Source organism: Berghia stephanieae, chromosome 6 (genome assembly GCF_034508935.2).
Source record: "Berghia stephanieae isolate SIO BIC M18660-M18661 chromosome 6, UCSD_Bste_1.3, whole genome shotgun sequence".
Classification (NCBI taxonomy): domain Eukaryota; kingdom Metazoa; phylum Mollusca; class Gastropoda; order Nudibranchia; family Aeolidiidae; genus Berghia; species Berghia stephanieae.
Window position 1 is genome coordinate 5,535,378 of NC_088365.1, and position 17,500 is coordinate 5,552,877.

Genomic DNA, 17,500 nt, shown 5'->3' on the forward strand with positions numbered 1-17,500 from the left:
TGACATCTTTCAAATGATTCTTCATGATTATTAATTTTCTATGCCAGCTCTATCGTACTTTTGAAATTGCACGTTTTAAAAATATTGGCCAAAAAAACCCAACTTTCCTTCAAATATCGATCAATTAATAAGACCCTCATCATATCGAAAACTCGAACACGATTTTCAAGTTATTCACGATATTTCCCAACAAAAATAACCATACTCTCGAGAATTTATCTCTAAAACTTTGGTTTAATCTGGAAGGAAAATTCGAATTTGGTCAAATCTATACACGTGGCCCATTACCGCTGAACAGTACTGTAGTGGAAATTTAATTTATAGCCAGAACCATGAGATGTGTGTCTACACACTTCTCTTTACTGATAAGAAATAATATAAACTCTTCATTCAGTGCATAACAGAGAAATGATTTACAAGGGGGAAAAAATATCAGCTCTCAAAACTAACTATGACAAGCTCTCTACATGCTACTTGTATAATTAAAAATAACATAGTATGAATTTTCTTTAAATTAAAAAAAAAAAAACATATCAAAACCATTATCTAGTAATTTTGATGGACAATTCATCACATAGAAATGTATCATACCATGTCAATATGCAGAATGTATAGACAATATGTAACCAATCGTCTCAAAATGGTATTATGTCGGGGGAACCTGATGCTTAACTCTCTCATTACCAGCCGTTTTCAGAATTTATCATTAAACTTCCAACCCACCCAACACAACATTTTTTTTTCTACTCAAACAGAAAAGGAACAAGTAGATCTACATTCCATACAAAACAATGTCCAGTGTCTAATTTTTATCGCTATAACAAAATATTTTCTTTATAATTTGTGATGTACAAGGGATATCAGAATGAGAAAACTGTTGGTTGCGTCGTAACGAATGAGACTATTTTCCTATGAATGGCAATGAGAGGGTTAATGTTGAATTTCAATATCATCTCAAACACTTTGATTTAAAATACATGACTTATTTCAGGACATTGAATTATATTTTCTAAACTCTCATAAACCTGAAATGTTCCATTTCTGGTCATCTAGACCTAAAAAAAACATCAGGGTTTTTTTTTTTTTACCTTGTTCGTTCCGACATAATACTAGCCTAACTTAATGGGTCACATGTGCCTTTAGAGCCTTAATATGAAATAATGAAATTATGAAAATTGTATTACAACACAAGAAGTTAGAGCAGTAGATACATGGGAGTTTTAAAAAAAATATGACAAAATTATCATGAAATTATTCAAAAAGATAAAACAAAACAAACAAACAAAAAAATCATCAGGAAACACTAGTTTGGATACATAATGTGGAGTGGATGAATTTAAGGTTCACACTACATATTTTGTGATGGCTAATTTTTTTCATCAACAGCAACATGGACAACAATTTTTTTTCTACTCAAACAGAAAAGGAACAAGTAGATCTACATTCCATACAAAACAATGTCCAGTGTCTAATTTTTATCACTATAACAAAATATTTCCTTTATTATTTGTGATGTACAAGGGATATCAGAATGAGACAACTGTTGGTTGCATCGTAACGAATGAGACGATTTTCCTATGAATGGAAATGAGAGGGTTAATGTTGAATTTCAAAATCATCTCAAACACTTTGATTTAAAATACATGACTTATTTCAGGACATTGTATTATATTTTCTAAACTTTCATAAACCTGAAATGTTCCATTTCTGGTCATCTAGACCTAAAAAAACATCAGGGTTTGTTTTACCTTGTTCGTTCTGACGTAATACTAGCCTGACTTAATGGGTCACATATGCCTTTAGAGCCTTAATATGAAATAATGAAATTATGAAAATTGTATTACAACACAAGAAGTTAGAGCAGTAGATACATGGGAGTTTTAAAAAAATATGACAAAATTATCATGAAATTATTCAAAAAGATAAAACAAAAACAAAAAAAATCATCAGAAAACACTAGTTTGGATAGATAATGTGGAGTGGATGAATTTAAGGTTCACACTACAGATTTTGTGATGGCTAATTTTTTACATCAACAGCAACATGGACAACATTAAGACAATTTACATATGTTGACAAACCATCACACAGAGCTGCCAACCCACGATACCAGTAAAAAAAAAAAAATTATCTTCTGAGACACAGTTTCCAATAATAATAGTAATAATAATAATAATAATAATAATAATAATAATAATAATAATAATAATAATAATAATAATAATAATAATAATAATAATAATAATAATAATAATAATAATAATATTAATAATAATAATAATAATAAATATTTTTTAACAACCAATATGAATTAATATAAATAAAACAATAAAAAAGCAAAAGCTGTGAAGTCAAAGCGTCCTCTGTTCCGGTTCAAAACTCATTGGAAGTGTGTGACCAGTCCCCCAGACATTGTATAATCAATTAATAGGTCACATAATGAATCAAAAGGTGGTATAAATATTTTAGTAGCAAGATGTATGAGCAGATTCTTATGATTACAGGGCGTATAAGAGCGAGGATGGATGATTTTTATTGACTAACAGTGTAACATGTATTGAAATATATTGGAATTGTTCGGCTGTGTTTAATTATGTCAGGGTTCTTTCTAGCGGTACGCATCTTGTGTTGTGTATGTTTTGTATGTGAGTGTGAATGTTGACTGCGTGAACGTATTAGCACTTGTTGTTACTTCGAAACATCGCAAGACGTTGTTTGTGTATTGAGTTAGTTACTGAAATAGCTCCATCCTGGATGGTCGTAATTTGTATTTGTTGTCAATTTTCCATATGACTGATAATAATTAAATTGAATTAACATAGTCTAACCCTGAGTCGTTACATTCAGCATATATTTGGGCTAGAAAGTAAGATGTAATCACTCTAAAAACCAGTAGATCAGTCACAATATATGTATGCCGCCCACCCGAGGACTGATTTTACACTTCCGAGGAGATTGGAGCCAATTTTTGACAGCAAACTATCGTTCCCTATTCATATTCAAGGAATCGGAGTGTAAAGAATGCTCAGCTAAAATAAATACATATCAAGAAATGAAAGCTTTAGAATGAAATCATGTAAAAGAAGTAGGCAACACCGTAAACACTCTCAGAGAAGTCACATGACCTCTGTAAATATCAGCATATGATCAAGGAATAAAATCAAGAGAGAAAAAAAAGACTTTTCAAACATCCTTCAGTTATTCATAAACATCCCCCAAAGCTGGGCGGGATCCAACATTGATGCGGAGCTTTCCACTTTGCCAGACCCTAAAAGATTTTTTTGTTTGATTCTGAAGATCTCAGATGGACCACATGATAACGTCTTTTCAAGCTGCCAGCCCATGATATTGCATGATGCAATAGAGGCGTTTGGCCCCCTAATTCGTTTCGCCTCCACCCAAACTTTCTGATCTTCTTCCAATGGCAAAACCAACGTCCCAGAGCAGACATCTTCAGCGTTCTTTGTGGAACCTAAGTAGACTTTCTCTTGCAGGCCATCGATTTCAAAATAATACCTGGAATCAAATTTAAAATTTAAAGGTTAAATTAGAAAATATTTTGTGATTGTTTAGACTGCTTGGTTTTAGCCTTCGTTTCTAAAAACAAATAAATAACAATCAAATTACAATGTAGAAGATGGGTCAACGTAAGCAGCAATTTCTGATGATTACACTTCAATACTGTGACATTTTATCTAGTCAGCATAGGCTCTTCCACATTCATGTCCTCTACAACGAGTACTCTACAAATTGAGAGGGATTTGTCTTTATTATTATTATTATTATTATTATCATTATCATTATTATTATTATCATTATTATTATTATTATTATTATTATTATTATTATTATTATTATTATTATTATTATTATTATTATTATTATTATTATTATTATTATTATTATTATTATTATTAGTGTCATCATCCTCATAATTATTACTATTATTATTATCATTATGGTTGGACAGGTGGTCTCTATGTAGAAGTGAAATAAAGAGAAAATACTCAATACAGTAGTATCAAACAGAGATGGTCGTTATAGACTGGTGGTCAAGAGGACGAACCCAAAGATTGTGAACAGGGACACATTATCAATTGGCCGAAGAAAGAGGACCTGAGTGCTTGCGACAATTATCGAGGCATCACACTTCTCTACATACTTGGGAAGACTTTCAACAAAATTCTGCTGAAAGATGCAGTAGATGCCACACTATGAATTAAAAAAACAGACAGGTTGTCGACAGAAACGATCATACTTGAGCAATCGTTGAAAAGGAACAGTCCTCTCTATATACATTTTGTTGCCAACCGTAAAGCATTTGACAGCCTACATCGAAGCAATCTTTGGAAATTACCCAGATACTATGGAATCCATGAAAACATGTCTAATTTGATCGAGAAATCATATGAGAGAATGACTTGTCAGGTAGTTCATGGAGGGAAACTAATACGAGCGTTTAATGTGAAAAACTGGCGTACGGCAGGGTTGCCTCCTCTCATCAGTTTTGTTCCTACTTTCCATCGACTGGATAACGAGAGAGACAATGAAGGGAGAGAGAAACGGACTCAACTCGAAGACCTCGATGTTGTGGATGGTCTTGCACTTCTCGTCCAAAGTCTTGAGTAGATGCAATCCAAAATATCTAAATTGGCCCAAATTTCATCGAGACTGGACCCATGCTCAAGCTTTTCTGATATATTTTCCCCTTTGTTCTAATGTCAGTTCATAGTCCATATTTTCCTAAATTTGTCTGTAATATACAAGCGCGCCCTTTTCACTCAATAGGGATAATAAGGTAAATCATATCACGTTTTAAAAGCAAACAATAAAAGCACCTACCTGATTTCTCCGTCTCCTTCTTGGTGCATTTTCCAACCGATATTGATAGTACAATCTCCGTTAGGCTTAATGCTGCCAGTCTCCTGATTTAACAGCCCAGAAACGAGAGCAGAAGCGATTTCCGTTAATTTGATGCTCTCTCCATTTTGGAGGGCCTGGCGTGGTTGAAGTCTGACACAAAATGAGCTTTTGTTCCCCCCATCTGTATTGTTCGACGTCATAATTCACGTATTGCGGTCGGTGAGAGGGAAAAGAAGGGGGAAAATAGAAAACAGTATAAATAACCATTGTTATTGTCAATTAATGATAATGATAACGATAAGAGAATAATAATAATGACCATGATGATGATGATGATGATGGTGATGAAAATAATAATAATAATAATAATGATAATAATAATAATAATGATAATAATAATAATAAAATAATAATAATAATAATAATAATAATAATAATAATAATAATAATAATAATAATGATAATAATAATAATAATAATAATAATAATAATAATAATAATAATAATAATAATAATAATAATAATAATAATAATGATAATAATGATAATAATAATAATAATAATAATAATAATAATAATAATAATAATAATAATAATAATAATAATAATAATAATGATAATAATAATAATAATGATGATGATAATAATAATAATAATAATAATAATAATATTAATAATAATAATAATAATAATATAATAATAATAATAATAATAATAATAATAATAATAATAATAATAATAATAATAATAATAATAATAATAATAATAATAATAATAAAATAATAATAATGATGATGATGATGATGATGATGATGATGATGATGATGATGATGATGATGATGATGATGATGATGATGATGATATATTCTGTGTTTTGAGATAATACCCCAAAACTGTTGACTTATTATCGTATCATATCATATCCTTTAAAATGCTTTCTGCAAGTTCCATGCATGGATACAATTTTTCGATGTTATATAAACACCGTCCTTGTCAATTTGACAATTTTCAGTATATAATCACTGTTTCAAATTATTAAATATCTAACACACAAATAAGTGACACAATCAAGATTCGAAGTATAATTTTCTAAATCAACATTCCGCCTTCGTACATTCGAGAGTTGCAATTTATTAATCTATTCTTTATAAAAATAGATTAGGGGATCAATTTTTATCGTCAAGCACAGAATGACTGGCAAATATAAAGATTATAAAATTATTTTTGACAGACTGATATACGAGTAACTTGCAAAACCTTTTCTTTTATTTCAGCCTAATTCTGACACCCAATGACTGAAAATAATACTAAGAAAATCTGCTAGGTCATAGTCATAATATTCAGTCCTAAATTGAAAATTGGCTTTCACTGCGCATGAGAGTTAATTGATTCTACACACTTTTAGCACAACTGAAACAAAAATTGATGACGTAATTTTATATATATCTTGATACTATCAAGCAAAACTAATCCCATTCTCAACCAAAAAATGGTGACGTAATTTTAAATCTCTCTTGATACTTCTTCTTTTAACTTATTCCGCAGTTTGCAGGGTTGCCATAATGAATGCCACATCTCCATCTCTACCGTGTGAGCTATCCACGAACACAAAAATATTCGTATCAAACCGTGTGCGAGCGAATCGGCGGTCTCCAGAAGTGGGTGAGAGAGGGCTCGAGAAATGACTTGGGTTTGATACGAATATTTTTGTGTTCGTGGATAGCTCACACGGTAGAGCCACGCTCTCACCTGCCAGGCGGAGTTGTCGTACCAATAAGGTCGCAGGTTCAAATCCCACCACCGCCGCGAAAATTTTTTATTCTCTATTGTCTTCTGGCACTTTTCTATTCACTTCATATATTGTTGTTAACAACATAAGTGCCTGCTCCACTCACATTTCTGTAGCACATCTTTGTGCGTTCTCAATGTTGATAGACAGTCGTTTAAATAGTAGTAGTAGAGTATGGCTACACCTCCAAATTTATTTCATCAACCCAGCTTCTAAAATTTTCCTCCGCCCTGAGGACGGTTTCGTAGCCACCTTCAAGTTTAGTGACTGGACAGTGGAGGACGATGTGATTGCTGGTGTCTGGGGCTGCCTGACATTTCTGGCAGGTGTCACTGTTTCCAAGTTTCCATCTGCACATATTTGATACAGTTCTGCCATGTCCAGTTAAGAGGCGATTTGAGGCAATCCAGTATGTTTTGGCGTTATTGAATGCAGGCACTCTTTTGGTTGGATCTTTAATGATGCTTCCTCCTCTTGGTGTTTCCCTGTTCCACATTTCTCTCCAGTTTCCTCCACACTGAAGTCTGCCATTTTTGTTAGGTGGAAAGGTCTTCTCGATTTGAGTCTTGTTGTTGAAGGTGACCCCTTTATGATTATTTTTATGGGAATGTTGTCTGTGACTTCGTCAATTCTTGCACACATCCTTTGATTAGCGTCTTGTCGTCTAAGGCTTAGTGGTGCAATGCTGCTAAGTGTTGCGAGCCACTGAGTTGGAGTTGACTTGAAACATCCTGTTATAATTCGCATTGATTCTCTTAATCGGATGTCAATACGGTTTACATGTGGGCTTCTCGTCCAAACAGTGGCACAGTATTCTCCCACACTATAGCACAATGCCAGAGCAGACGTTCTCAGTACCTGTGGTGAGGCTCCCCATGTGGTACTTGCGAGTTTTCTCACCAGGCTGTTTCTTTTTGTGATTTTATTTGCTGTTCCCTCAATATGTTTGCGATAATTTAGTTGTCTGTCCAATGTAATGCCGAGGTATTTAGGATTATTGTCTGAGGGTAGTATTGAGTTACCTGCAGTGATCTTCAGTTCTTTTGTTGCCTCTCGATTATTCAAGTGGAAGTTTGTGGATACTGATTTGGTTGTATTCATTTTTAGGTACCACCTATCAAAATATTGTTTCAGGCGGGTGGAGTCTTTGCTTAGAACTTCTTCAATTTCTTTCCAGTTTTTTATTGACAGGCTAAGGCCCAGTCATCAGCGTTTCCAAGTTTGAGTGCTTCGCAGTTTGGCATGTCGGAGATATAAACATTGAAGAAAGTTGGTGCTAAAACTGAACCTTGTGGTACCCCATTTTTTAATTTTGCGTGTTTTGCTTTTGTTTTCTCCCAATATGACATGGAATTGTCTTGTGCTAGTCATGGTTGACAGCAGTTTGAGCGTCTTTCTGCAAGGAATCATTTTTGAGAGCTTTAACATCAGTCTGCCTGTCCAAACAGTGTCGTAAGCTGCAGATAAGTCTATTAGGACTGCACCAGTCTTCTTTTTGTTCTCAAAGCCTGCTTCAATGTATGAGGTCAGTGCAAGGACCTGTTCACCTGTGGTTCTTTGTGGTCTAAAGCCCGCTTGTTCTGGTGGTATGCAGGGATTTACATATGGGGTGATTCGCTCTAGTACGATTCTTTCCAGGAGCTTGTATAAGCAACAAAGTAGAGATATTGGTCTATAGCTGGATGGTTCAGTCATTGGTTTGCCTGGTGTTAATATGGCGATTACTTTGGCATGTTTCCAAATTTGTGGGTATGTGCCCTTTTCCATGATGCCTGTCACAGTATTTGTCAACCAGTCTATTGTTTCTGGTCCAAAGTTAGTAATCATGTCGGGGTATATTCCATCAATGCCAGCAGCTATGCCATTTTTTTATTTTCTTTAAAGCTCCTTTCATTTCATTAATCGTTTTTGGGACACTTAAAAACATGCTTTGGTCAGGCAGAGTTTTCAGGGTCTTTTGATATTCCTTTTCAAATTGATGGTTTGGGATGTGTTGTCCCCGTTGTTTAATTTCTTTGGCAATTTTGTCAGCTGCAGTCTGGGGGGCTGATTTTGTTTGACGAGTTTCAGGGTTTATCTTTTTGAGGGTTTGCCATGCATGGCAGCTGGAGTGACTGAGAAGGATCATCACGTTGCCGTCGTAGCGCATGTGCGCTACCATGACCCCGAAGGTGATATCAGCCTAGATCCAATCCTGCTGGAACAGCTGAAGAAGAGTAGCCAGACCAAGAATGATCCAAACCGGCGTCCAGACAAGGTTCTTCCATCTCCTGGACCCACATCTCCAACTCAATGAAAAGTGGTTTAAATAAGGGACTCCAAATAATTTTCCATAATCCAGACAAGGTCTTATGACAGACTTACAAATAGCTATCTTACCATTCATTTTATCCAATGCCTTCATCTGAAGAGAAAAGGAGGGAAAAAACATACATATATTTAATTTCATTTATTCAATACGGTGAAATAATAATAATGATGATGATGATGATAGCGATAACGATGAAGATAATGATGATTATGATGACAAAATAATAATAATAATAATAATAATAATAATAATAATAATAATAATAATAATAATGATAATAATAATAATAATAATAATAATAATAATAATAATAATAATAATAATAATAATAATAATAATAATAATAATAATAATAATAATAATAATGATAATAATAATAATAATAATAATAATAATAATAATAATAATAATAATAATAATAATAATAATAATAATAATAATAATAATAATAATAATAATCATCATCATCATATTATTATTATTATTATTATTATTATTATTATTATTATTATTATTATTATTATTATTATTATTATTATTATTATTATAATTATTACTACTACTACTACTACTAATAAAAAGCCCACAATTTCGCGGGGAAAGAACTATTTTCTTTAGATATTGTACCCACCATCATTTAATGAGGGCAGATGGGTAAACAACGTTGTCTGTGTAACTTGGTACATCCTCTGTTGATTTTTTTGTGTGGCCCAACATGAAGTGTAAGCCACTATAGCCTCTGACTCGTGACACAGCAACATACAGTTGTTCGTGTGTGAAAATAGGTTGTGGTAAGAAAATCAACTGCGAAAATAAACCTGAAGTAGCAGACGTGATCGTGAGCAGAGTTGAAGACGATCCTGGGGAGGCTTTCCGAAAGCTCCTACAGAGGGAAACAACTCAAATAACATTCCCTCAACTAACCCCAAGAAAAAATAAAACCTAGTACCTTTAACTAACCCTACTAGTAATAGGAAAAACAAACACCCTAGCACCTTTGCTGAGACTTATGAATAACCCTAATAAGAAAAAATCCAATCTCGAGCTGACCCTAAAAGGAAAAAACCCTCGGACTGCTTTGCACTACTTTTCAATACTCCACAAATCAAAATGGCGGCCGAGAATCAAAACAATAGTCAAATTATGAAATTTAAAACTTTCACTAATCTATCAAGGTTTGTTCTAGAGTTTTAAAATGCTTCTATATGACGACAGATTGAATAAATAAACGCCTGACAAAAGATCAACGTTGAAAATACAAATTGAAAGAATACTATGGATGTAGGAGCTTTCGGAATGTCTCCCCGATCCTGGGATCCAGAACTTACCTTACAGTACCGTAGTACAGTACTCTGGTGATCATGTTTTGATTGTTGATTGGTATAATTGAGAGTTTGCCAATAATTCAAAACTAAGTATTATACACTGATCTAACTTACATGAAAGAAAATGGGTGTCTTGACCACTTTAATCCTGAGGTCAAATGAAAATCTGAAGCAGACGCGAACAGTATCAAGTATTCCATCATAATGATATGTCTATTTTTGGTTTGTTCGGGCTAGAAGCTAAACAGATACAATGGGTACGATCTATATTACATTTCCATGTGCTCGAGGTCATTGGTCACATTGCAAAGTGTGCTCAAAATGACCCACATAGTGACAAGTGTTCACATTTTAAGAATAACCAACGTTAAAGTTGGACGTAAACATGAATATAGATCGCTCCCATTGACAGTTTGCCGATAACGTTTAACTAAATATTTCCCAGGGCAATAATTTTCACATTGATGGCATAAAAACGACAGTGATATTAGCAGTAATATTAGTTGATGTTGTTAATCGGTGAAACTTATTTAAAATTTCGGTAAATCCGAATACCTTACTGTAATCAAGTGAATAATATCATTATGAATGCCACGATTTGCTGAAAAAAGCCAATCGGACAGCTCCTCACTCAGGAATTTCTGTATCGATGTTTATACTGGACAGATAGAGTTGAGGGTGTGACGATAAGTTAAACCTGGGTATTATCCACCCGAAACCATCACATTGAAAGCATCAAAGGGGCAATAATAATACTTGATGTCATAAATAAATGATAACTGTTGAAAACTTAGAGTAGATCTGAAATCCTTAAAGTAATTAAGTGAATACAAATAAATAATAATGTGAAATTGAATGTAAGCTTCAATTTAATTACAAAAACAGATCAAATGAACGTTTCGGGTTTCCCCTTTATCAACAAAACAGGATGAATGAAACACCACAGATGACTTCCTGCTGCTGTCAATAATGATTTATACATATACCGACATCCCTTTTAAAATTATTTTATGTATTTATTTTCCAACAACAGTCTACACGTTTTTATATTTCACTTTCTAAACTGCATTACACAGTTCCTCTCCGCTCCCCTCTTTTCACTTAATTGCGCACCTTTTAGAAATATCTAGAAGTGTTCTATTTTGATTCGTGTTCCCTTACAAAGGAGCATACTATTTCCTGCCAACTAATGTTTTGTTTATTCATCTTAACTACGCCACTACCACATTATCTCATTCATCTGTGGTGTTTCATTCATCCTATTTTGTTGATAAAGGGGAAACCCGAAATGTTCATTTGATCTGTTTTTGTAATTAAATTGAAGCTTACATTGAATTTCACATTATTATTTATTTCTTCGAGCTTCAAGCAGCAACATTTACATTAAGTGAATATATTATTTCGAATGCAACATTTGCGTTAAAACGCCAAACTGACAAATTTTTACAGTGTCGAAATTGGTTGTTATTGAGAGTGTTAGTGTCGTCGGTACGTATTTTATGATATCTGTTTGACTCAACGAACTTTCAAACTGACTTTAAATTATATAAAGAAATCAAATTACCTGTTTATCTATCTGTAAAAAATAAATTTCTAATTTTCAAATCTTTCAGTAGAGTTGTGCGCCGTATAATTTTTTGTGTGACTCAAATAAGCACAATGTTCTCCACAAGCTATATTTTTTAAAGAAAGGATTATTATTATTATTATTATTATTATTATTATTATTATTATTATTATTATTATTATTATTATTATTATTATTATTATTATTGTTGTTGTTGTTGCTGTTGTTGTTGTTGTTGTTATTATTATTATTATCATTATTATTATTATTATTATTATTATTATTATTATTATTATTATTATTATTATTATTATTATTATTATTATTATTATTATTATTATTATCATTATTATCATTATCATTCTTCTTCTTCTTCTTCTTCTTCTTCTTCTTCTTCTTCTTCTTCTTCTTCTTCTTCTTCTTCTTCTTCTTCTTCTTCTTCTTCTTCTTCTTCTTCTTCTTCTTATTATTATTATTATAAATCACATCCTACCTTATGAATCTATTTTCACATATCATATAAGTGTGTGTGTGTGTGTGTGAGAGAGAGAGAGAGAGAGAGAGAGAGAGAGAGAGAGAGAGAGAGAGTTACTCACGGTTGACATAAAATTTAAAGGATCGTCGTCGTCATCCGAGTTTTCCGACTTCTTGTCATCCTTTTCTTTTTTTTTCTTCCAAGATGTTAACATCTCCAGCTGTTCCTCCATATCGTCAATAGACCCAGTCTAATACCGTCAAAATGGATAAATAATATGTTACCGTGACACAATGTTTTCATTTTTGGTATTATTTGGGAATGAAACAAATTCCGAAAAATTGAATTTAACCCTTTCCTTTCCAGCCATTTTTCAATATTGTACCCAAAGTTTTACATCAACCCTAAAAAAGACGGCCTTCTTTAAAAAGAAAAGCAACACATTTAGATTCTATACATAATGATAAAGTGATCCTTAACTGTTTGAAGCTGTGGGAAGTAAATAATAATAAAACTATAGTCAGATTTTTAATTAATGGCGAGTGTTTTTCTGGGTTTTTTTCTCGGCTGTCCCTCTAGCAAAAGATGTAAAAATGTGTGTCAACCTTTGAATCAATTTGTCTTAACTGAATATAGATTTTGGACCGTATTGATTGATGTCATATCAAAATAGGACCTATGAAAAGCTGCTCTAAAACCGCTCTCTAATAACTTCTCCGCCGGTGACGTCCAATCAAGGGACGCTACTCTTCCGCTAATCTCATTCCCTCATACTTGTTTCTGAATAATAACAATTCACTTTAACTATTGATACAATTTACCACTTATGTATTTTGCATAAAATTTGAATTTATTATCTATGGTCTATTATCTACATCATGTCGCAATTAACCAGTAGATTTTTGCCCAATCAAAACATGGAATTTGTGACACACCTTCACACGTGTTTGAACAAGTATAGTTGGCTGTTTGTAAACAATAACGTGAATGAAACCGATCACTCTATCTGACCATTGTGTGGCATACATAGTAACACGACCGATAACTCTTGATAACTAACGGGGATCTAGGAGAACTAACGGGTAAGTCAACATGGTGGCAGCGATTTCTTGAGAACCCAAAAGTAAAACTGAGTAAATGTATACCCTACATTTATCCAGTGTCATGAATCGAGCCTAGAAAAGCTACAATTGTGTTTATAATATTTAGGGATCTTGGAACAACCTGTCGAAAGGTAGGAAGAACACTTTCTTTTTTTTAATAAGAAGCTAAAGTCAGTTCAGTTTAACCATCATGGCTACGACTACTAAACCGGTTATCACGGGCATAAAACCACCAGACAAACTGGTCTTGGGGTCAAATCCAGTGGAAAACTGGAAATTATTTAAACAAAGATGGAACACATACGTTCTTTTGTCACGTTTAGAAGATCTAGGACAGAAATATCAGGTGGCGCTGTTCCTCCATAGCTTAGATGATGAGGCCCTCAGAATTCACAATGGCTTCCAATACACAACAGACGAGGAAGATCGCACTCTCCATGAAATCATAACCAAGTTTGATGAATTTGTTATTGGAGAACAAAACGAAACTTTTGAACGTTTTAAGTTCAACCAGAGAAATCAAATGGAAGGAGAGACTTTTGAAACATTCCTCGCTGACCTAAGACGACTCTCCAAGACCTGCAACTTTTGTCATGATTGCAGAGATTCATTGATTAGAGACAAAATTGTAACGGGTACCAATGACCAGCAGACACGAACTGACCGGTTGAAAGAAAGACACTTGTCACTAGAAAAATGCATTGACATTTGCCACTCAGCAGAAGATGCCAAAACTCAAGGCAAGGCTTTCCAGGACTCAAAAATTGCAGACATAGCAGTAATCAGAATCAGAGGACAAGCAACAGCATCAACAACGCCAAATTTCAACAAATTAACTCAATGTCAAAAACGCAATCAGACAGACCAAGGTCCTACTCAACTTGTCAAAACCCAAGATCGCAATGTCCAGCTCGCCAAGCGAGATGTAACACTTGTGGCAAAATCGGACACTACGAAAAAGTATGTAGGTCAGGAAGTGAAACAAGCGACCACAAATTTAGACCAAAATCCATATCAGAGGTTCAGTCACAGGGAGATCCCAAAGATAAGAGCATTGAAGAGAAAATCTACGTAGTAACTGGACAGAAACACCCACTGCTTAGTCGTGATGCATGCATCAAATTGGGATTGATCAAAAGAGTACATGAACTTGTAGAAACAAAGCCCAATTTTAGGGAAGAATTCCCTAAACTCTTTGAAGGATTAGGAAAGTTTAAAAAAAAAAACCATACACCATCAAATTGCGTGATGGTGTTGAACCACTACATATCTACACACCAAAAAAAATAGCACACCCTCCCATGCATGCCTAAAGTCAAAGAGGAGCTGGAAAGAATGTTGCAACATGTTATTATCTCACAAGTAACAGAGCCCACAGACTGGTGCGCAGGAATGGTGGTCGTCCCCAAACAAAACGGCTCAGTTCGCATATGCATTGATTTGACATCTCTTAACAAAGCAGTCAAGCGAGAAGTTCACCCATTAAAATCTGTAGATGAAGACCTCGCACAGTTCGCAGGCAGTAAGATATTTACAAAACTAGATGCCACATCCGGATTTTGGCAAATACCATTATCAGAAGAATCCCGGGAATACACAACATTCCTCGCACCCTTTGGGCGGTACTGTATGAACAGACTGCCTTTTGGTATTTCGTCGGCCTCTGAAGTTTTCCAGCGCACCATGACCGAAATACTTCACGATCAAGAAGGAGTAGTGTGCCACATTGATGACATCATCATCCATGCCCCAGATCAAGCCACTCACGACAAGCGGGTGCAAAAGACTATGAAACTTCTTCAAGATGCAGGTCTCACCTTAAATGAAAAATGTTCCTTCTCCAAGAACTCATTGAAATTTCTTGGCCACATCATCGATGATTCAGGGGTCAGAGTCGACTCAGACAAAATCCATACCATAACAAATTTCCCACCACCTCAAAATGTTGCAGAATTACAAAGATTTCTCGGCATGGTGAATCAGATGACAACGTTTTCTCCTGGTTTAGCAGCCATGACAACCCCACTGCGCTCACTCCTCAAAAAAGATCACGAATGGATTTGGGGGGACTCCCAGGGAAATGCTTTCAAAACCATAAAGCAACAACTGACCACCGCCCCGGTGCTAGCACACTATTCTCCAAATTTGAAAACGATCATCGCGGCTGATGCATCAAAGGAAGGAATCGGAGCAGTCCTCATCCAGGTCCAGATAGCTGGTTCCAGAAAACCGGTGTGCTACATATCTCGCACCTTGACTGAAACTGAACAGCGGTATGCAGTCATCGAATTGGAAGCCTTAGCTGCAACATGGGCTTTTGAAAGACTCAGCGAATATGTTCAAGGTCTTCAGAACACCATAGAGACTGACCACAAACCCCTCGTGCCCCTCTATATGTCTAAAGAGCTCTCTAAATTACCTAAACGGATTCTACGGTTTCGTCTTCGACTTGCCAAATTTTATATTGAAGTTGTTCATGTCTCGGGCAAAGACAAGATTATTGCTGATACTCTTTCCAGAGCACCAACAAGTGTGCCTAGCGTAGCAGACGTCTGTTTCAACAGAGAGGTTCAGGCCATGGGAGAACAAGCCTTTAACTCACTCCCAGCAAGTTCCCACAAAAAGACTGAAATCATAAGTCATCAAAAGGCTGATCCAGTGATTGCAGAAGTCCGACAGTTTTGCAGCACCGACTGGCAGGTTATATGCCTGCCAACACACTCCTAAAACAATATTGGCACAATCAGCAATGCTTCACGATCATAAATGATCTTCTTCTTTTCAATAACAGAATTGTCATTCCACGAGACTTAAGAATGGACACTCTAAATCGCCTTCACGAAAGTCATCTTGGCATTACCTAATGCAAAGCCCTTGCCCAAAGCGCTGTCTGGTGGCCCAACATTTCCAGTGAAGTCGAAGACATGATTAAAAAGTGTAGAGTTTGCGCTAAACTGAGACCGGATGTCAGGGAACCACTTCTTCCTTCCTCTTTCCCAGATCGACCCTGGTCAAGAGTGGCTGCAGATTTGTTCTACCTTAAAGACAAGACATATCTTGCTGTAACAGACTATTACTCCAGATGGCCTGAAATAAGAATTTTAGAAGAGTAGGCTAGTTCATGTGTGATCAACAAGTTAAAGTCCGTCTTAGCAACGCACGGCATACCTGATGTCATTGTCTCGGACAACGGCCCTCAATTTTCAAGCTCACAATTCCAGGAATTTGCACGCGACTATCGATTCACGCACATAACGAGCTCACCTCGATATCCTCAAAGCAACGGCATGATCGAGAGAGCAATCCAAACCCTGAAAAACATGTTGAAAAAAGCTGATGACCCTTATATCGCATTACCGAATTACAGAGCAACCCCTCTCTTCAACAAATTCTCACCAAGTGAGCTCCTGATGGGAAGAAGACTACAGACAAAGTTGCCCATCCTGAAACAAAAATTACATTGACAACTATTGGACCAAGACGTGCTCAGAGAAAGAGAGGATAGACACAGGGAAAATATGTGTAGACAATACAACACACGTCACCTCGCCAGAAAATCCCAACCAGAACTTCACCCTGGAGACGAAGTATTCATAAAAGATATGGGACGAAATGCAAAGGTTATCAAGCAACACCCCAACCCTAGGTCATACATCCTTCAGCCTGATAACAACAATTTGCCCATTCGCAGAAACATCAAATCTCTTGTACCCACTGCAACTTCCAATACTCAGGGACTCGGGCAAGATCCCCATATCCCACCAGTTCAAACAGCTGGCGAGTCCTCACCCGGACTTCCATCGCAACTATCGACCCCCCAGGCTGACACTCGCACTAGCAGCTTTGGGAGAACCATCAAGCCACCAAAGAAGCTTGATTTGTAAAACAAAACTAACCATTTGAGGACATCTTACAGGCGATGAGATGATCCTTAATTATATGTTGTTTTTTTTTTGTTTTTTTTTCTCTTCCGTTCTTCTTTTTGATATGGACATCTCACAGGAGCTGAGATGGTCCTCGATTATATATATATATATATATATATATATATATATATATATATATAT

The 17,500-nt window shown here is 35.1% G+C and overlaps 1 protein-coding gene across 1 annotated transcript in view; it reads right to left on the reverse strand.

Moving 5' to 3' along the window:
* The window catches only part of LOC144974382 (uncharacterized), a 26,428-nt gene that overhangs the window by 1,487 nt on the left and 7,441 nt on the right, over positions 1-17,500 (reverse strand). Inside the window, exons 5-8 of the mRNA XM_078917218.1 lie at positions 12,452-12,580; positions 9,032-9,056; positions 4,843-5,044; positions 1-3,516 (exon numbers count right to left, since the gene is read on the reverse strand). The exon at positions 1-3,516 is cut by the window's left edge and continues 1,487 nt beyond it. Of these exons, the coding sequence (XP_078773344.1) occupies positions 3,195-3,516; positions 4,843-5,044; positions 9,032-9,056; positions 12,452-12,580 (678 nt within the window). The 3' untranslated portion in view covers positions 1-3,194. The remainder of the gene's footprint in view (positions 3,517-4,842; positions 5,045-9,031; positions 9,057-12,451; positions 12,581-17,500) is intronic.